This window comes from Carya illinoinensis, chromosome 9 (assembly GCF_018687715.1).
Source record: "Carya illinoinensis cultivar Pawnee chromosome 9, C.illinoinensisPawnee_v1, whole genome shotgun sequence".
NCBI classification, from domain to species: domain Eukaryota; kingdom Viridiplantae; phylum Streptophyta; class Magnoliopsida; order Fagales; family Juglandaceae; genus Carya; species Carya illinoinensis.
The window spans coordinates 42,814,094-42,836,469 of NC_056760.1; the positions used below are offsets into that span (position 1 = coordinate 42,814,094).

Genomic DNA, 22,376 nt, shown 5'->3' on the forward strand with positions numbered 1-22,376 from the left:
TAAGACTGAAATGGTAATACTGGTATTGCATTTTTTAAAATCGATTACGCATTGATTATCCCGAAACCGATACTTCTAGTTTTACCGGTTCCGGTTTGAATTTTTGGTTTTAATATATTAAGTATATTAGTATTGCTAATATATCTATCAAATGAAATATTTTGAAAATTTATTAGGCAATAAAATGTATTTAATATATATTATATTTAAAACATATGATCAAATAAATATTTATGTTTAAGATTAAAATATTATGTTATAAATTATAATATATTATTTTATACATAATTATATATATTATAAATAAAAATTTATATATAATATAAAATCTATTATATATAATATTAAAAATTAATCAAATATATATAATATGTGAACCGGTTTGGTCTAGTTGGTGTTGGAAAACGTAAAACTAATTTTGGACCGGATTTGATCACTTTTTAAAATGAAAATACCGATTACAGACCGTATCGATTGAAAGCTAGACCGAACCAACCGATCCGGACCGGTTTTCTGGTTTATATTTACACCCCTAATACCTACAATGGATGGGCACCAAATGGTGGAAAAATTAGATCAGGAGACATAGTGAAAGGTGATGCAATTTTCTATAGTGATTAGGCATACAAATTTATGAAAGAGGTGTTAGGGTTGTCTCACATTGGTTGTGGAAGTAGTTGGTGGTTAGTTTATAATAAGTATGAATGAAAACATTACCTCTTGAGTTAGTTTTTGAGGTTGACGAGGCTCAAGACCACTCAACACTAATATCATAGTCTAGTTTTATCAGCAGTTTCAGCCCAACAATCCATAGGAGAAATGGGTTGTCGCTGCTCCGACCTAGAGCCTGATATATGAGGGGGAGATTGTTGGGGTTGTCTCACATCGGTTGTGGAATGCGCTAGTGGTCACTTTATAAGTGTGATGAAAAATCTCACCAATTGCACTAGCTTGTGGAATTGAGAGAGGTTCAAGACCATCTAACAAGAGAAATATGTGTTCACTGTGAGCGCTCCTTTATTAGTTATATTAGATGGTTATGTTTGGAAATTCAGCTCAAGTTCTTGAGAAATCTTCATTGCGTTTATATGATCAAGTTGGTGGGAAAATATGAAGATAGCATCAGAAACAATTTTGTCTGAAATGCTGAAAACCGATGGATTGTAAAAAATAGCAGAGAAAGAAAGAAAGAAAAATAGCAGAGAAAGAAAGAAAAGTAGATTGAAGTTTTAAGGGAAGTAACCAAAAGAATTCTTCTAAGGTGCGTACAAGTTAAAGAACCTATATGATCATTCATCCTTTGTTTTCTCTGTTCTTCTTTTACAAAATCAACCAATATGTGGAACTTTCTAAAGCTTAAAAAAAATTGTCCTCAAATCGCTATAAAAAAGTGGAAATGCAACTTAACTCTTGCTTATTCCAGTCCCTAATTTTACACAGCTAATCCTCTAAGAGAATAGTCCTAAAAAAAATTTAAAAAATAAAAACAAATTGAATTGGTTGGTCTGCTTTCTTCCTGTTCCAAAGTTAGTAATCCTCAGGAAAGAATGAGTCGAGGAACGTGTTTCGTCCTTCCGAGCGTTGTGTTTGATCCGTGTAGGCTTGATTTTGGTTTGTGTAACCTGAAAATGGGACCCCTCCTTGGCCCTGCAACATTTGTATGGTATATGGTGATTGACTTGCAGATGCTGGCAACCTTGAATTCTGGAAAGAATCGGAGTAACTAGTCTGGTTAATTTGGTTGGCCATGGCTGAGGGTCTTATTGGCATGGGTACGTAGCTGCTGCTATTGGCGTTGGGTTGAGGTCTATTCACAGCATAATTGCCACTGCCCCGAGCTGCCGGAACATCATGATTGTGTTTCCCTTCATAAGTGGTGATCACTGCCCTCATGTCTTGAGATGCTCTCTCAACATGTTTCCTCACTGGACAGCCTATGAATGTACATTTGTAGTAGCTCCTACAGATAAAGAGAGACAGATTTCAGAGTTAGCAGCCAAGTTCAAACAGTTCCCTTTTAAAACCATCATGAAATGATCAACAAGCTTATGGAAATCCTTTAAAGAAGAACTCTATTTGCAAGCTGACAGTGGAGTTTAACTTCTATTGCAAATCAAATTTTTTCATGTCAGGCGCAGAAGATCGTAGCAGTTCAATATGTACCTTGGATTTGGATTCCCCTTGACTACTTTCTGTCCATATTTCCTCCATCTGTACCCATCATCAAGAATATCAATTTCACTTGTTGTTTGAACTACAACTCTAGGTTCTCTCACAGTCCTACTCCCAGAAGCTGAAAGCCCCTCGTTTTCATTTTCTCTCTTCCTGCAAAATAGAGATCATTAGTATCCTGTAGAACAGAATCCAAAACTTAATCTTCAAAAACAAATTCAAGACCAACAGACTAATTACCATCTTTTGGCCTCAGGCTCATTCTCATCCTCATCTCCTGCCGAATTACTCGTTGGAGATCTTTGATCAAACTCGTCCTCTCCAACTGAGACTGAAGAATCCTCCCGTGCTGTGACAGACTCCATTTGTGTATTTCCAACTGTTACAGCTGAATGATCAGGAATTCCCATATTGGTGCAGGATGAAGGTTGAATTGATTGAGAAGATGATCTCCTATTGGACTGAGGCTTGGGATGATTATGGCTTCCTTTGTATACTATTTCAGTAATCTGTCCATCCAAAGATGTCTCAACTTTTTTCTTCATGGGACAGCCTCGAAACGAGCACTTGTAATAACTACGCGGGTTTTCACTTCCTTTCACGTTTTTTTGTCCATATTTCCTCCAGTTGTATCCATCATCTGTTTTCCTTTGCTCTCTGATATATTGAGGTGGTCGAGTATATTGATCGTGGCTGGACAAAGGAACGGAACTACTCTGCATTTTTTCTTGGGTTGTAGCCATTTCTGAAGTTCCGAAGCTCGTCATGGGTGCAAACTCTGATTTTACTTCAACCTTCTCCAATGAAAATTCAGTTTGATTGGTAGGTTTGTTGAAATTCCATGCAGCTTCCTGTTGTCTTTTCATGGATTCCTCCTGTTCAAGGAGAATCGTGTTTAGTTCTCAAGAAACAAAAATGAATTTCCATCATGAATGCATAGAAGGATTTGAAACAGTTGGTAAACTTGTTTAGTGTCATACTCGACAAGAAACAAAGATGAATTTCCTGTAATCCATGTTGTCTTTTCATGGATATGAAACACTCGACTAGAAACAAAGATGAATTTCCATCATGAATATAACATATTGACAAGAAATAAAGTTTGCTTCTGTTTTCGATAAAAGAATAGCAAAACTCCACATGCGACATGTAATGATGTAAATAATGTTTTTTCTTTTATAGAATTACAATATATATTACGTTCTGATCATCCAACTTATTCTTGCCTATAAACCATTGGATCAACTTTTATTTTTCAAATAAAAAAATTAAAATTGATAGATAATAACACATTAGCACAACATGATAAAAATTAGGTAACGTGCATATAATATAATAAATAGTTTCTAATTATTTAATATCACGTCATAAAATAACGAAAAAATAATAAAAAAATAAATAATGAATAGTTTTTTTTTATAAGATTTTAACGTGTAAAATTTGAAAAATAACAATTTGTTAAAAAACAAAAAAAAAAGTCCATCTCAATTCTCAAATGGGCTATCAAGCAGAGATGTGGCCTTGAAAATAGTGAATCACGAGGAAACCTGCGTCGTCGTTAGAACTTCATAGATCGAGTGAAATATAAAAATTGTAATGAAGCTTTAAGTTCGTTACGAATATAATCTATCCCTGTGACAACAAACTAAAAGTCGCCTTAAAAAATACTTTCCCTAACGTCAGTTGGGAGATTCGTTTCGTACGATGCTATCGCGACAAGAACTTCTAGCCTTTTTAACAGCCGAAAAGATTGACCGAGTCCATTCGTCTGATCGTAAATTCATAACCCGCTCTATACGAAGTTTTTATAGTCGTGAGCCGTGACGCCTGGACAATCTAAAAGTTGCCTCAATAACCTGATATACGCGCAACAGAACGGATTCCAGATTTCAATTGATGGCGATATTAATAGCACTTTTCAATTTGTGTATGTATAAACAGCGTCACTTTGTCATTTTTGTCGCCTTCCTGAATTAACAAATGGAAGAAATTCGTGGTGTTCGAGCAGAAAAATAATAAAAGAACAGGTGAAAAATAAAAGTCAAAGGTTGTTCTAAAATCCCCCCCTTAAGATAAAAAAAATAAAAAATAAAAAAAAAAAGAATCAAATTGAAATGAATTTATGTTATGTCACATACCACTGCGAAAGAAGACTGGAAGATGGATGATGATATTGCAGCAGGCTTTGTTTCTGGTTGAAAAGAGAAATCAGAACTAAATTTGTCTTCCTCCTTCATTCCTAGCTGCTGGTTGTGATTAGCAGAATCGCTCACGTAGTTGAATGCTTGACCAGTAAAAGCCCCAGTAGTCGGAGATGGCAGATTCTGCAATAAAGACCCATCATTCAGTTAAGGAATCAGGATATATATATATATATATATCATGTATGATACAACCTAGTCATAACTAAGCACGAATTTTTAGCTCAAAACTCACAGCATAATTAATGGAAGAAAACAGAGGCGAGTTCAAGAAATCAGTTGGGCTTAAACCAGTTGGGATAGCTAGATAAGAAGAGGGAGAAACTAGAGGAGGGGATAGAGGCAATGAAGAAGGTGGGAATGATCTGAACTTCGGTATTTCACCACTGCCATTTCTATCAGAATATCCCCAGCTTACTGCTGTATTATTATTCACCCTAGCTTGGCTTATACTGTCCATGTTGTTTTGGTCAGTAATGGAGGTGAACTGAGTTTTGAGAGAGAGAAAGAAGATGGGAGTCAGAATTTATAGGAGTTTGAAACTGTCTGAGAAAAGACAAGATTAAGAAGGGTTGGTTGTTACATGTATATGTTTCTTGGTTAGGATTTCTTTCTCATTTTTGCTAAAGAAACACCACACCCCATGCATCTTCGAAGAAAGTAAAGAAGTTTGACCGTTGAAAACCATTACCAGCCAGTCAAAGCTTGTGGGTTTGACTAGACTCGGTCGCAAATGTAGATTGTAGGCGGCTAAGGCTGCATCATGGGTCTGGCCACGTGTTCGTGTATCTGCTTGCCATTTGCTCGGTTATAAGGATGATATGAATCCATTGTCATTATTTATTGGGCCGCCTTATTTAACCTTAGCCCGTCGATTGAAATACTTTCAGTCAAAGCCCAAAATCTGACTATTTTTACTTCTGGAAATTAGAATTTTATTAGAGAGATTTTTTGATGACCTGTCATGGTTAAATGTGATTACCGTCAAAATGAGGCTGCGACTTGAACTAGAGGTAAAAACTGACCCATTCAGCATGATTTTTTTTATCAAAACCAACTCTGATCGATAGAGGGGATTTGCATGGAACAATCGATTGTACTAGTCGATGGAGAGGAGAAACCCGTTGTATCAACTCTAAATGTTCTTGATCAATTCTCGATCTCTGATGAGATTTATATGAGAGTAGAGAGAGACAAAAGATAATGAGAGAAATTGAGAATTGAAAAAAAAAGAGGAAAGGGAAGAAGACGATCTCAAATCGAGACAAGGTCATTTGGTTTAGAATCAAATGGCGTCTCTCTCACTTTTTTTATAAATATGTTAAGATCAAACGGTATCATTTCACTTGTATTTTTTTTTTTTTTCCGTACACTTTATGTATAAAACAACGTTATTTCACTTAAACTTAAGTGAGCAACATCGTTTTAATTACGGTATATATATAAATATATATTTATTTAATCAGCTGGTTTGGCGGTTTGCACCTGTGAATCGGCCAACATCAATTTAATCTATTTTCTGCCGCCGGTTAACTGGTTCTTCACTGGTTTTGGCCAGTTTCTGACTCCTACGGCAGGTTCCTGTTCACCCATAACTTGAATTGGTCTAGCAGACCACAAACCCTTGGTCTAGCCTTCAATAACTTGAAGAAAAGGGGACAAGATTATGTACTAGTTTGTATTCTGGACATTGAGAGCCTGTTTGCAAACAGAAATATTCTCTTACTGCTCACTATTATTTACAAATTATTTACTTCTATTCTATTCCCACTATTATTTCCGAATTATCTAAGATACACTCAGTATCAGACATCAGTATCCAAAGGGAGCCTATATCCGCCCAGCATCCTTGCTTGACTCCCGGTGAGACCTAGTACTGCACATGTTATTTTTATTTAATTTTTTCTAACCTACTCCTGTTGAATAGCTTTTTGTGACCCGGTCATATATGATAGCGACAAAGCTTGCTTGCTTAAAGGGCAATGTTTCTACATGGGCCACTAAAAACATGGTGGATCACGATCAATCGTAGTAAGCCCTCGTGGTACGTCGAAAGTTGAAGCTCGAGGAAACAGGCACATCTCAAAACCAGTGTACACTATATTAAGCCCTTTGGCCCAAAAGAGTCCGGGAAATTTTAACAGAGTGCCTAGCCTGATCAATGGCAGCTAAGACTTGCTCCATACAATTCCTTGTTTTTTTTTTTTTCTTTCTCAGGTACCCTGCTTTCGAGTTAATCCAAACAACACAAAATCGGTTCTTACATTCTGACAAAATTATTTATGGGGAATTAGTAACGTTGTGATACCAAGAGATAAACAATTACACGATATATTTTCTAGGCCTTTTGGTGACTGTCACACCTTTGCTTCAAAGAGCCGCCGAAGATTTCCAATAAGCTATGGACGGCAGCTTCTGCATGGGTACTTCTCAACCGCAAGCTCAAGGACATTCAGAAAACCCTATTGCACCATATCTTCCAATCTTAGTTTCCAACACTGGGGATCATCTAATTCAGCCTGTCAATCATTAGCAAATCAAGTTCAATACCATAATCAAGACTCGTTTGTTTTCTAAGATAAGATGAAATGAGTTGAGATTAAAGTTAAAAGTTGAATAAAATATAATTAAAATATATTATTTTAATATTATTTTTCTATTAGGATTTAAAAAAGTTGAATTGTTTATTTTATTTTATATGGAAATTTGAAAAGGTTGTAATGATTAAGTAAGATGAGATGTTTTGTGAAATTGAACAAGGCAGATCAACTTAAAATGAGAATATATATGCTACGTTCACATGATTGTTAATCTTCATAGTTGTCCAAACACAGTCATATAACGAGCGGTTCTGTTGAAGTTAATATTGCTTGGCATCGCATATATGTGCAAACTTGCAATCTTGAGAATTACTATAATTCATTTAAAAACCATAAAATGTAGTACTTCTCGAGGAAAACACACCTGTTGCAGAATGTTACGAGCATTTAATAAAAATAATCTACATTTGATTGACCAAAAGAATCTCATGAACAGCAAACAGACATACCTCAAACACTTTATCTCTCCAGTAGAATGCACAACCGCGAGCTTCCAAATGTTCAAAAAACTGATTGGGTAACATGGATTTAAAGGACGCATGGAGCTTCACTTTTGTCAGTCCACCACAAGCCAATAAGGCGGCTGCCAGCCCCCTGGCTGTCAAATCTTTCAAGTGCAAAATGGTCAAGCTCTGTAGGCAGCTGATGCTGGCAAGAGACAAGAGCCCCACATCTGTAACTGAGCTATACGACAAATTTATCTATATGGAAAGGAAAAAACCATTAGTCCTGGATATTAATATTTTCTCGTAATTCATTATGTCTTCATTATGTCCTAACATAAAAGTGAGAGAGAGGAAGAGTGCCTGCTTGAGGTTCTGAGAGGAGTAAGCAAGTGAAATCATCCCCACATCATCAACTTCATAACATTTCTTTATGTCTAACTTGGTTAGTTGCTTGCATCCTGCAGCAATTGCTGCTACCCCTAATGATGTGATATGACATCCTCGACTTTCAATTGTGTTTAGTTTTGAGCATTTTGAGAATGAAAAGAAGGAACTATCGGTAATTTCTTTACAGTACGCTATGTTTATCATCTCGATGCCAGGGCATCCGTGAGCAATTGCTAAAATCCCTAAATCAGTTATCCCTGTGCACCTGAACAAAATAGTAAATCCATTCAATTAATTACCAAGGTTTTCGATCACAAGAAATGTATAAATAAGTTGGTGAAAAGATTTTTCCTAGGTATGGGGACACAATTGTACCAATTCAAAATGAATTCATGGATTACAAGTTACAAACCTGTACAAATCCAGCTCCTTAAGTCCTGCACATGACATGCCAACATGGGAAAGTCCCTCATCAGTTATGTTTAGACAAATCCCGAGTTTTAAGCTGGAGAGTTTGTAGCAAGTGGAGATGGATTTCAAACCTGTAAAAGGAACAAACATAACAACATAAGTATTTGACTCGGTAGAGTAGCACTGTTTTACACGAGATAGGAGCAGGGGGAAAAACCTTCATCATCGATTTCATTATCTGTTAAGTCAAGTTCCTCAATAGAATGGCATCGTCCAATTAAGACAAATGCTTCTCTAGGAACCAGGATACATGATTCCATCCTGAGAGATCTAAGAGCTGTGCAAGAATTTGCAATGTGGGAAATAGATACATCAGTTATCTTACGACAACATGTGATGTCTAGCTTCTTCAAGTCTCTCTGTTTTGTTACAAGGTAGGACAGGCCATAATCTGTCACTCCTGAACATTTACTTAAGCTGAGATCCCTCAGTGATACACACCAATCTCCAATGGCCCTCAGTCCATCACAGGTAACTGAGCAACCGTCTAATTTGATTGATTGCAACATGGAAAGCTTGTTCAAACTATCAGCAAGATCAAGATTAACCTAAATACCACCACCATGAAATAGTCAATAACGAGACAAGATTTAAAAAAAAAAAAAAAAAAAGCTTTAGCTGCCAGAAAGACAGAGAGAAGTGTACAGACTTACAGAGGAACCATATGCTAAAGTAACTTGTTCTAGACATCTAGTACAACTGAATACAGAAGACAAGCCAACAGGAGTAATCCTCTGACAACTTGACATATCAAGTTTCTGTAAAAAAACGAAAAAAAAAAAAGAAACTGAACTTGTCAAATGGATACCCCGCAAGAAACAAAAATAACTTATTGAAAAGTAGGAAGTAGAAACCATGGCTAAAAAGGATTTTTGTTTCATTGAGATCATATATATTGATAAATATTATACAATACACATGTACTTATATTTATAACACCATGTAGATTATACTGCAAACTCTGCTCCTTAAAATGCACCTTGAAAGATTGCAAAACGTGGATCGATAAAAGGGGACAAAACTACAAGTAGCATTAAATTTATATTCTACGACCTCATACCCATACAATTTTTTAAGAAACACATTTCTGATTATGATATCTTTGTTATTGATACAAGAAAAGAGATAAGAATAAAGGACACCAACTAACCATGAATAAATAAAATACCTTTAGCGACTTGCACCCGTGCTTAAGGACTGCAAGGTTGTTGTCATCAATACCAAAGCATCCTTCTAATGTCAAATCTTCGAGATGTTGCAGATTTAAAATGGATGGTAAACATTTATCGGTGATCTGCAAGACATCAAAACCGATCAATAATAATCCAAAACACATTCCAACAGTACAAGACCTAACGGCCTAATCGTCTTCAGCCCAAATTGACATCATTAATACGAATAAACTCGAATTGAACAAAGACCATCGCTATATTTATTCATTTCCCCCCTCGAATAAATAGCACCCCTTCAATTCATTCCAAATAAACACACAAGCACGCGTACAAGACAGAATAATATGCAAGATGGCAAAACAAAAAGAAGAGTGGCAGTTGAAGAATTACCGGCAAGTAAGAAAGATCCAAAACACGAATATCTTTACACTTGATAGCAACCAAGCCGACACCCAAATCGCCAACACCCACGCACCACTTCAAGTTCAATAGCCTCAGCTTCCTACATCCCACCGCGATGCATCCAACCCCTATGTCGGTCACCATCTTGCACCTCCCCATCCACAGCCTCTCCAGGTTCTTCGCCTCCGCCACAACCGCCGCCGACCCGTCCCTCAGCTCGGTCGCGTTCGACAGGTCCATCTCCACCAGATTCTCGCACCTCAGTGCCAGACTCAACAGCCCCGCGCCCGTGAAGAACTTGGACCGGGAGAGATCGATGGAGCGGAGTGTGCTCCCGCACATGCCAGCTACCACAGCCAGCGAACCATCGGTGACCCGCCGGCACAGAGAGAGATCCATGTGGGTCACGTGCGGGTACCTTTTCAGGACCTTGGGTAGGTGCTCGGAACGGAGCGGCTTCAAGGTTCGACGGTGCCTGGCTTCGATGGCATAGAAAGATTTACATACTAAAGAAAACGACTTCTTGTCAAGCGGGTTTGGTCCGAGGAATTCAAGGATAGACAACACGATTTCCTCAGAAAGGAGATCGAAGTAGCTGTTGAGAGCCTGAGGAAACCTTTGTTTCTTCATGATTTTACGAGGAACAGCGGGTTGGTTCCTCCTCGGTGCGAGAAGGTTGTGAAGATGACGATGCTTGTTTTGGGGATTTTGAAGAAAGGTGATCAAGACGATTATGTATTTGGTTATAGGTTGGATTTGGGGACTAGAGAGCTAACCGTTCACAGATATTATGGGTTTTTTTTTTCTTCTGTTTTTTGGTTTGGTTTGGTTATGGTAGAATTGTGAGCGAGGGAACGAGGGACTGAGGAAGAAGGAATATATCCAAATTACGTTGTTATCCTTTATGGACCCTACTTCCATCTTCCTTTGATTGCATTCCTTTTTCACTCGATAGACTATAATACCCCCGTGTTTACGGACAGTTCTTCTGTTTATATTATATTATATTATATAATAATTTATGAGGTTTAATTTTTATATTTTGAGAATCTAATAATATATATTTATCCCAAATCTTTCTTAAGAGCAAAATTTGGGATTTATTTTATACCCTAATTATATAGGATTTGAGCTATTTGGGCCATCTCAGTTAAAATTTTAAATTTTAAGGTTTGTATTTTTACCCTATTAATTAGATGGAAATGATGAGTAAAAAATTATAAAGTTGATAATATACACTAAAAATATATCATTCAATAAAAATTGAGTAATAATATGTATAGTAATTTTTATATATTTTTTATATATTTAATTGATGTAATTAATTATATCAAATTTTTTAATATATAATTAATCATATTAATAGAATATTTAATATATATATATATATAATTTTTAATAAAAACTAATGTCGTCTCGTCTTCTATTAACGTATACGTCAAAATTAATGACAGCTAGAAATCCAATTTGTCATCGACTTTTCATGTTAAAGAATTTGGAAAACTTGGGGGTCTTTTCGTCATTTAGTAGAGACAAAGAAGAGCCCGTACGGGAAAGGACGATAAGGACAAACGTATAGCGGATTCGTTGACGGAAGGGTACTTTTGGCATTGAGAAAAGTCGCTTTCTTTCCAACTTCATATGGGGAAGGACTATGTGAGGAAGGACAGATTCAAGTGCGGACCTGTACGAAACGTATTGACAAAATTACTTACATATATATTATATTATACTCTCGTATAAATCTGAAGAGATTTTTCAATGTTTTTATTCTAATTAAGTTTTCCAATTTTATTTATAATATGAGATTTTTTTTAATAATATAAATATTATATTTACTTTATTTTTCAGAATAATATTAAAAATTCATCCAAATAATATCAAGATAAAAAGTAATTTTAAATACTACTTTTAATTTGAATAATATTAGGAAAAAAAAAAAAAAGATATCGGGTTGGGTACTGCCGTACTTATAGGTGTGGGCCAACGAGCAGCGTAGTACCAGCCTTACTCAGATGAGAACGGATTGGACAGAGCAGAAAAAGCAAAGCACTCTCTCTCCCCATCATTATTCTGAGAGAGAGAGAGTCAAAAAAGGAGTTTGGGCAAGTAGAGAGATATGGGGGAAGAATGAAAGATGAATAAGGTGGTAACCAGGGGAGTTGGCAATTGGGTCACTGTTTTGTGTTGAGAATTGTGTCTATTCTTGATTGATATGCAGCGTACAGTGTCGTGGGGGAGGTGTCCTTTGAGCATCTTTTCCTCTTTTATCTTTTTTTTCTTTAGTAGGCAGTAGCTGTGGCACGTGCGAAAGGAATGGAATCCATCCAAAAAATATGATCAGATTTTATTCATGTGCTGGTGGAGGTCCAGCCTGCCTGGTTGGCTCCTTCTTCTGCTATTCCCCTGCACTCATTGATTTCCCCTGTACATGATGGTCGACTGTTCATCCTTTCTGTGCAATATCAACAACTTTATATTCTTCTAATTAAATAAATAATATACGTATAATCATTTTTACAATTATCAAACACCAATCCTGCAGCAAGACAGAGGCTCTTTTATTGATTCTTAAAAGAAGTAAAGAGCTAGTAATTAAAAAAAAAAAAACCCAAAAAAATACCATGTTGATATTTAGTTTTTTTTTTTTTTTCCAAGTTGTTGATCATTCAACATTAGATTCCAAGTCGATAAGACGTGCCAAAGTTGATTTGTTAAAAGACTATTTCTATTTCGATTTATAATGAAGACCGGCTTCAAAATCTACCCTTTCCTTTTATACTAATTTATAAATGAGCAATAATATCCGAGCCAATTTCTTCTTTTCAAATAATATTAAAATATGAATATTTTAGTCACAAAATAATTATATAAAAATAAATTTATAAATTAATATAATTTAATATGATATATTAGATTATAAAATTATTTTTATTATAAAATAAATTTAATAAATTACATAAAATTACCTTAATTTATAGATTTACTTTTATATAATTTTTTTTATATATGTGATATTTCTCGTATTAAAATCTCATATACCATTTTTTTTTAATCTCATTCACTTTTGAAGTTTCACAAGAGCTGTGTAAAAGTATATTATTTTTTATTATAAAGAGCTTCTGTGTAGTTAATTTTAAAGATATAATTTAAGGAAGATTCTATATACCATACTATCATCTCACTTTCATCTCATTAATTAAGATGTGATAAATTTATTATTATTGAATGATCATTTATTACATACTTCTATATTATCAAAAGGTGAGAAATATGCCACATCATATATAGTGAGATACAAGTGAGATTGTGGTATGGTGTATAGCATTACACATAATTTAATAGTTGTTCAAATTCCCCTGACATGTAATTTCATTTAAAAAAATGGGGTTTTGATTGGCTCCCCAAGCTATTAGTTTGAAAAGGAAATAATCAAAGGTCAATTTATAATAAATTATAATAATACATGCCACATGACCAAAGCTATTGCTATATATAGTAGATATTATATTATATAAACAGTATATGAATGTATCTTAAACCTAATCCTTTTAATTATATTTGTCAAGCTGTACGGTAAGGTTGTCTATTTTGTGATGGTAATCAAATTGGGCAAAAGAAAAAACAGTAGAATCGAATCACACACAAATATGAATGTGACGTTTTCTGGTCTTTGTTCAATTGGCAAACTAATTAAACAAATCAGCTACAGTACCACTGCGCCGATGATTTTATAACTTTGAGGCTGCGTTTTTGGAGAAGGTAAGATGGAGAGTACTGCATAGTAACTGCGCCCCCCCGCCCCCACATCTCCTCTCCTCTCCTCTCCCTCTGTGAGCATGCATGATGTTGAGGTCAGGCTTTACGCTTAGATATTAAAACAGTGGTTCATTGTTTTCGATGGCTGTCTTTTACAGCTCTCCTCCTCTTATTATTTGTACACGAAAATAACAAGTGGAAATTTATAAAGATCATGTACTCTATCTATATGATATGTTGAGAAACTGTCATATTGCTTTGCTGTGGATCCGATCCAACAAAATTCAACTGGTATCTACGTACCGTGGATCCCATCACACACGAAACTCCTGCATAACGAATTTATGGATGATGACCTTGAGAATAGCTAAGCCATTAGTTGATTCAACGTGACAAGATTGACCGGAAAAAACTTGTTCAGAGATCAGAGGAAGAGAGACAAGAAAAGAAAATAACAGAAAAATATCAGCTTCAGAAAACAAAAAGACCAAGATGCTTTTATTTAATTAAGCTTCTGTATATTGCCTTGCAATTACAAGATATCATTCAACAGAGGACAGTGAAGATCCATACATAGTCCAGCAAATGCAGTTGCTATGTGACTGACTATCATAGGGATGATTCCAGGGAACAAGATTTTATAGAGTAATCACGAGAAAAGACTTTAAACATTTCTTATTGAATGTGAATCTGCAGTTGATCCTATCAACCATTTAATATGCAAAAACAGCTTCTCAAAGTGGAAAAGGTGTTTCCGGACAAGGTACACATAGAAAGTATAGAGTAACGCAGCCAATGTCACCACCAAATAGGATAACAAAATCAACTTCCAGAAATCCTGAAAAACAAGGCAATAACACAAATGGAGTCAAAGTTAATCCCAAGCATCAAGGAAGCTTCAATGCAAAAAGTCCAATGAACATACACATGAAACACTTCTCACATCCTATTTCCACCAGGACCGAGAATCAAAAAGAGTGCTGGATATATATGTGATAGTAAAACATGAGAAATTTGTTAATAAACGAGTACAGCATTATCAGTGCGCACTGCACATACATTGATAGAATGAATAAATTGCCTTGTAGAGAAACTGAGAGACAGAAAATCAGATCCCACAATAGCCAAAAGATTCACAACAGTACTAATAGCCTGGCTGACTCAGAGGAAACAAGTTATAATCTCTCTCATTTCACACACAGACACAACCCGCACTCTTAGATGGAAAGGATGTTTTTAAGTGCTTATTGAGGAGAAGCATGAAATGACCATACATGCCATGCCCCCTTCTAATGCAATTCTATAAAGTAATGAGCCAAAACTAAATTCTAATTAAGGTCACCTTTGGATTCGAGATAATGATTCCCATGACATAAGACATCAAATCCAGAGTAGACTGCAGCGAGTTCTGAACACCTCCCACAACACAACGATCAGATTCAGGAACATGATCCTACAGTGGAAAATGAAAATGAGCGAGAAGACTTAAGTAGAAATTGTCAGGAAGAGAATAACAGGATATGTTAAAAAGCGTTGACAAAAATGCAGAAGTAACTGGCAACTCATCGAGAGGAGGAAATGTAGAAAATGTTTTATGAGGGGTATAGTACTTGCTTTATCTTTGGCTTTTTTCCTACCTGCATTTGTTGGATTACAGCCAAGTCAAACGTCCACAATCCAAGCCGAGATGTTGCTACGCCAGTCATCAGCAAATATGCAGATAAAGTGCTTTTATGGACCAATATTGAGGCAACACATATTAGGAGGAAGATCCACTGCGTGAAAATTACAGGAACACCTTAAAACTCAAAGGTCAAATGGGAAGTAACTACAACAAAGAAATGGCCTATGATATAACTGAAACTTTTTGAAATAGTCGCTATTTTAAAATGGAATGTAGGTGCTGATTACACGGGCATGTTATTTAAATATAATTAATAATAGCAAATGTATTTTCTAACTATTGAAGGACCTGTCGATTTCCCTACTGAAGTTTTTACCTGAGACCATATAGACCAGAGTCCAGTTCTAAGTGTTGAAATCCGACTCTGTATGACTGGGTACACAAATGTTGCACCTATTCCAATCATGGCACTTATTCCGCGTCCTATCCCAATAACAAATGCAGGTACACCTTCCCATTCTAAAGCAGCTGTCATCAAAGTCCCAAAGCTGCAAAGTTAAAATCAGTTAGTGTTTATTCAATACTTAAGATCCAGAACCTAAGCCTTAGGACACAATGATAAAAATATACATGAGACTCGAAAGAGGAACTTTTATATGCCGTAAGGTATATTTGACAGCAATTTGAAGAAAAAATTAAAGCAGGAAAGTTGTATATTTCCTTGAACTTGCTTCCAAAAAAATCCCACAACATAGTTATTTGTAAATATATTCATGTAGAAGTTGCTGATGGGTTATCACCTGAGGACGGTGAAATATAACAGGGCCAGAGCCACTCCAGGGAGCACAACATCTTGTTGCAAATAAACTTTCCATGCATCCAACCAAGGGACCCATTCAAATATATTCATTTTCCAGGTTTTTTGTGTTAATGCAGAATTGCCTTCATCATGAGAAAGCATGCTTTCCTTCTCCTGGGAAGTTGATGAACTCTCTCCCACAACACTTGAGGAAAGTCTTGAGATCCTCCTTTGGCTGCTTTCACCTAAAGCTGGTATCCCATTATATACAGAGATAAAAAGCCAATATTCTACCCAAACAGATATAGCATTCCAGAGTGCCAAAGTCAAAGCAGATGCTGTTAGCGATACGAAGCTGATAATGAAGCCAGTTATAACAGGAGCAAATAGCTTGCTTATTAAATCAATTCGTCTGATAATTGAGTTGATCTTAGTCAAATTTTCTGGAGGATGACCTTCTGATATCACGACCACCCTGTACATTGGAAATATATAGTTTAATCACTATAGAGGTATGAGCCTTTTGCAACATGACTAATTTCTTGTGTGTTCAGTAGCCAAAAAGAAAAAACTTCAAAAAAACAAAAAGATAACAGAGATGTAACATCAAATTATCAACAATAAAATGGATAAAATGGGATGGATTGGTTGATGTAAAATGGTGAACCTATTTTTACTTTTTCCTTCATCCTCACAACAGGCAATCAATTCAGTATACAGATGCAAGCTTAATGAGGATTCCAAAAAAAGGAGAAGGTTTTAAACTGGCATACCATTGAAAGTAAAATTTAAATGATATAAAATCAAATTCTGATCACCAGCAGTGATACACATTTCAACTAGAGTTACACAATAGTCTCTTTTGACACTAGTAATTCTCAAATAATTTTGTACTTTAAAGCCTATATGCAATTACCATTCCCTTTCAATCAAAATGGTACCAGCAAGAGTTGAAAGCACTGCAACTGCTCCAGAGATGTTGGTTAGTACCACAAGTGAGATGAATGCGGTAAAATTCGAGGACTTCAAGGTTGAGAATTCCACTAATGCTATCACTGTAGCTCCAGCAATTATGAAAGAGAGATTCTGCGCTACCAACCAAAGTCGGAGAACCTGCCAATAGAAAATTAAGACAGAACTTTATATATTAAAGATTTTTACTAACAGATAATTCAACCTGCGTATTTGTATAAAGCCATATAAATCACCAAGTTTAAAGTATTGAGTGTTAGTTTCTTCGTGTCAAATTCCTTAGACAAAGACAAGTTCGTTCAAGCAAATCAAATGGAAAGCTTATATGGCTTATTTGTTCTGTTTCTTTGGTTAAAATTCTATTTTATAAGGGATAAGCAAATTATTCAAGGATGATAAGAGGATTCAACCCTAGTGTCTAAGAAGCATTGAGAAGAGATCAGTGGAATTTAAAGATGCTATGAATTAATAAATTGAAACTTAAGACCTGGAGATTGTCTCTGACCCACCCACTTTTCTCCCTTCTCACTCAGAACTTTGATAATCAAGTCCACCCAGTAATCATGAAGAGCGTTGATGATCAAGGATTACACTGAATATTATAATCCACCCCACCTAAGAAATTATCCACTAACACATTTTCTTGAGCTGCAAAATTACATAAAGAGCTGGGAAGGAGCGTCTGAAAGGTATTGTAAGCAGACTAAATATGCCAAAAAGGAACTTGCAAACCATCTCAAATAACCTTATTTTTTTTTTTTTTGATCAATCTCAAATAACCTTATTGAAGTTAGTCCTTGTTATAAACTGTTAAGAAGCACTAAATACAGTTGGAATTTTGCGCTGAGGGTGAAGAGAATCCATATACACTTTTCACTGTGCCTGTTCAAGCACAAAATATTTTGTTTTATTCATGTTCAGCAATCACAAATCGTAATTTATTTTCAAATTTCCAAATAACAGATGGTGAGCAAACCTTCACATACGTCAACCTATCCACCCATTGTCCGACAATGGGACCGAAGAGTGCAGTAGAGGCAGATTCTACCACACCATAAATAGCAGCAAAGAGTAAAGAGTCAGGCCAAATGCTGATCATGTATAAGCCAACCGAAAATTCCCACATCCTGCAAACAGGAGAGACCTCAATAACAACTTAATCCCAAACAGAAGATATAGGGGAAGCATCAGGGGGTGAAAAGCAACCCAATTTGTCATTGTTGAACAAGGATAGGCAGAGTATCAAAAGACTATGGCCTTCATCATCCATGAAATCAGTGTGCCCGAACAGATTATAAGGTTTATAATCCATGAATTCAGGTTTATCTCTATGACAAATGTACAGGGGGAAAATAAATTCGGGTTGACTTCTTGGACAAATCGCTTTGAACAGTAAATTAATTAGTATAAAGGGGAAAAGGGCAAAAGCTATGCATAATCAATGTTAGAATGGCCTAATCTGTAAAACCCACTCAGACTTTAAAAAGAATCTACACTTTTGGGAAAATAAAAGAGAAAATAATCAGTATACTTTATGATGTAATTATTAAACCTTATAGACGAAAAGATTGCCACACGAAATAGTAAAAAAAAAAAAACCCTACAGGTAACCTAACCACACATCAATATCATGAATAACTTCAAATTCATGAACCTCAGCAAAAAATGAAAAAAGAGGGAAGAAAAAGGCAACGAAATCAATAAAAATGTAAACTGATCAATGGTCATGGTGGAAGAGACAAACCTGGCTCCCCATCTGGCCAAAAAGTGACCAACGTACAAGTACGTTAAAAGAGAATTAGGAAGAGAATCGTCTTGAGAAGAGGGTTGTTGATCTTGCTGGCCAAGAAGCGGCTCTCGCATCATCGCTTCTTCTATCTCAGCAGACTCTTTCTTTCTACCTCGGATTATGTTCATTTGTCAATGTCCTTCTATGGATATTATTATTATGACAAACTACAATTATGGCGGCGATGGAGATCATGAATGTGAGTTGTATATCATGAGCTCTATTTTGATTATCATGATAACGACGATGATGATATCATCATCAAAGCAGCGGCTAAATTCGTATGAGTTAAAGAAGTTCAGACGATGCAATCCATCTACAACTCATAGCTATTCGGCCACCTAATCAGCAAGGGCGCCCCTCGTCTTTGCACATAGTCAAAAGTATATATGTTAATTTATATGAACTGATACATGCATGACGCATGCATACAACATAATTATCTTTGCAATTTCTTTTTATAATTAACATATAAAATAGGAGAGTATATTATTTTATTTGATTTTGAAAAATAATACTATTAAGAAGATATTTCCGGGTGGACTTTTTTTATAAAATAAAAATAAAAATAAAAATTATAAATAATAAAGGGAAGTGCCTTTACAACAGCTGAAAACAACAAAACATTAAAGTTAAGGGCCCGACCAAAACACGTACCATGTGAGTGCTGAATCTTAAAACAAGACCTTTCACTATCAAGCGTCAGTTCAAAGCCCTGCTTTTGGGCTACGTAAAAACAAAATCAAAAATCATTGACAAACTTAGATTAGTTTTATGGGAGGTGATAGTCTCATCATTTAACTACAATTTATTTACATTTTATCAATAAAATAATGTATTTTTAAATTTTAAACACATCAAATTAAAATTAAAATCAAAATAAATTTTTTTTAAAAATATTATTTTTTAAAAGGTTGTAAAAAGTCATAAATAAGTGTTATTTTTATCATTTTTCTTGTTTTATAGTGAGTGAGGTAAGACCTATTTCTCTGTCACGTGTCAGATCAATTGTTGGTTTTTTAAAAAATAAAAATAAAAACAAATCATAGTCAAACTTTAATTTGTTTTTTAGTGAGTAAGGTAAGAACTGTTTCACTTACCTTAAGAAAATATGTTATATTATGAACTAATTGCATGTTTTTACTTATACCATGATCTTCTTCTATTGCACAATGATATATGGTGAAAAATAGTATTTGCTCAATAAATAACAACTATAAAGCATTAATAGGGGTACAATAATTGATGATGATAATAAGTTCATTGAGTAATACTATATATAGTTATTTTTGTGTATTTTTTATATATTTTATTGATGTGATTGACTGCATCAATTATTTTTTTTAAATATGGAACCAATCACGTCAATATAATATATAAAATAGTACATAAAAATGATTGCACATAAAATTTTTAAAGTTTTATTTATTTAGAAAAAAAATCAATTCATGTATTTCCATCACTACCCATACCATAATTAAGTGAACATGATCTTAGTACATGAGTATGAATTAGGGTTGCTATCCACCTATGCAGGCAGATAGCCACCCTATCCACACCCCATCCTCTACTAAGAAGGGTGCCAAATTTTAGGCTTGACCCCCGCATCCCCCACACCTCTACCCATCCTCATTGCTCGAGTATGTGATTATATATAGGTAAGGATTGGAAGGCACATATCTATGTGATTATATATATGGGCATTCCAATATCTTTTATATAATACCAACTATCCATTCCAATCCTTTATAAATAAATCATGAGGACTTTATTTCATATAATATCCATGGAAGCATTGTCTGTAGTTTTCTATTGTTTAAAACTACAGTATATTAAAAATATTTTTAATGTGGGAAAATTTGCATTGGCTGCTTCTATTAAAAACAAAGTTTTATCTTTTCCTTTTTGAACTTGAGAATATAGTGCCTTTATGTGAGAAGGGAGTGATCCTTTTTCTTTTCACAAACGGCTAGTATCAGATTGGGATGTATAATGGAGTACTCATATTAAGGAGTATATATAATGTTGATTTATTGAGTATAAAACAGAAGATTGCTATTGGTCTGTCTAGGAAATATATTTGTATACTTAATTTCTATGGAAATCTTTTAAACACATGCACCAACTTAATATATATGACTATATATATGCATATATGTATTTTTATTTCAGAATACAATAATGAGCTTCCATTCATGAAGAAACATTACAAAGTTTTCCTGAGATAACCTTATTCACAATTTCCTCAGCACCCTCATCAGTTCAACGTTGAAATTCATTCTAATATAAAGCAACATGCAACCATTATCTCACTAGAATTGCTTCTAATTATGAATCCCAGCCCAACTCTTTTGTTGTTGAACATCCATTACAGCTTCAAAGCCCATGCCTTCTCTAATAAACATTTCGATCTATGGCTCAAGGTAGAGTCATTAGGCCAGCCACGTACATATATATTTATGCATGAGAATTCCTCACGTTCATAACTCATCAATTTTTATATATTTTTCAACGCTAGCTTGATCCATACTGTGAACAGTTTCAAACTTTTGTTCGTTCCACATTTAACTCATGATACCTTGATCATTTTTTCGAGCTAGCTACCTTGTTTATTTCATTTTACTAATAGAAATATTTATTGATTTGGGTTGGCTCAATGTCATTTTATATCTTCTTGTGATATACTCTCTGTTTGGCATGAGTCATAAGGTATTTGCCATTTGCCAAGACTACTTTTTTCTTATCTAATCTCTTTTGGTGCCTGTTAATTTATAACGATATTAACATATGTAGGGACTCAACCTCAAAATGTAGGATTAAGCCCATCGAATGATTTAAAGGCAAGGAAAACAAAACCAATATATATATTAAATATTGATTATGCAGATCACTTAAAAACTCTCATGCAGTGAGAAGCTGCCACATTCCGTCGAGATGAATAATATTACTAAAGACTACAAAAGTTAGTGCATCCCATTAGTTTCATTTGATGAGCTTCCACCTAGTGATATTTATATATTTTTTAGTGCATTTCTCTTCTTTTTTTTAACAATAAGGTTCATGTCTTCAGATCCTCTACATGTGTATAACATCTATTGTATATTTCAAATTACTAAAAACTATATAAAAAAATATAAAAGAAAGAGAAGTGGCCTTCAGCTTGTGTTTCCTGCATTCTACTAGCCTTTGTGACAGCTTGCACTACAAACTTCATCAATTATGTGGTTTTGTTTCAGTGCAGTGAGATATTAGTGCACACGATAGTTGTGGTTAAGTTTTGTGCATCTGAGTTGTGGGTCTGTTTTGGAGTAGCTGGTTATTGTCATTTTAGATGTAGGCTTATTGAATATTGATATTTATTTCAACTCTTTTTAACATTGAGAAAATCTTCTATTTTTATATTGAGTTTGAATGAATGTTTTGAGAGCCTTTAACCCTTTATGATTATGTGTTAAACTAGTAGATCATGGGAATGTACTTCGAGAACATTTTTCTTTAAGATTAATAGCCTAAGTAAGCAACCAATGACTTTATGTAGTCTAGTAGGTCCGATTATAATTTTCTGGTTTGCTGAGATCTCCT

The 22,376-nt window shown here is 34.9% G+C and overlaps 3 protein-coding genes across 5 annotated transcripts; all 3 read right to left on the reverse strand.

Moving 5' to 3' along the window:
* Positions 1–1,203: 1,203 nt before the first annotated feature.
* On the reverse strand, positions 1,204–4,935 carry LOC122275049 (probable WRKY transcription factor 33). The gene is made up of 5 exons (XM_043083979.1): positions 4,609–4,935; positions 4,311–4,496; positions 2,413–3,047; positions 2,164–2,325; positions 1,204–1,960 (listed from the first exon to the last, which is right to left on the reverse strand). Exons 1-5 carry the CDS (start codon positions 4,831–4,833, stop codon positions 1,528–1,530), a joined length of 1,641 nt encoding a protein of 546 aa, XP_042939913.1. The 5' UTR covers positions 4,834–4,935; the 3' UTR covers positions 1,204–1,527.
* Positions 4,936–6,453: 1,518 nt separating this feature from the next.
* LOC122277169 (F-box/LRR-repeat protein 3) lies at positions 6,454–10,708 on the reverse strand. Of its 2 annotated transcripts, XM_043087064.1 has the most exons (8): positions 9,840–10,708; positions 9,446–9,571; positions 8,931–9,035; positions 8,435–8,825; positions 8,219–8,348; positions 7,780–8,071; positions 7,423–7,674; positions 6,454–6,892 (listed from the first exon to the last, which is right to left on the reverse strand). In XM_043087064.1, exons 1-8 carry the CDS (start codon positions 10,479–10,481, stop codon positions 6,836–6,838), a joined length of 1,995 nt encoding a protein of 664 aa, XP_042942998.1. In that variant the 5' UTR covers positions 10,482–10,708; the 3' UTR covers positions 6,454–6,835. The 2 variants fall into 2 exon arrangements, with proteins under 2 accessions (XP_042942998.1, XP_042942999.1); XM_043087065.1 differs by lacking the exon at positions 8,931–9,035.
* Positions 10,709–14,080: 3,372 nt separating this feature from the next.
* LOC122277475 (solute carrier family 40 member 2-like) lies at positions 14,081–19,156 on the reverse strand. Of its 2 annotated transcripts, none has more exons than XM_043087454.1 (8): positions 18,750–19,156; positions 17,982–18,132; positions 16,950–17,146; positions 16,035–16,508; positions 15,611–15,782; positions 15,248–15,385; positions 14,953–15,063; positions 14,081–14,448 (listed from the first exon to the last, which is right to left on the reverse strand). In XM_043087454.1, exons 1-8 carry the CDS (start codon positions 18,920–18,922, stop codon positions 14,275–14,277), a joined length of 1,590 nt encoding a protein of 529 aa, XP_042943388.1. In that variant the 5' UTR covers positions 18,923–19,156; the 3' UTR covers positions 14,081–14,274. The 2 variants fall into 2 exon arrangements, with proteins under 2 accessions (XP_042943388.1, XP_042943389.1); XM_043087455.1 differs by lacking the exon at positions 18,750–19,156 and adding an exon at positions 18,212–18,530.
* Positions 19,157–22,376: the final 3,220 nt, after the last annotated feature.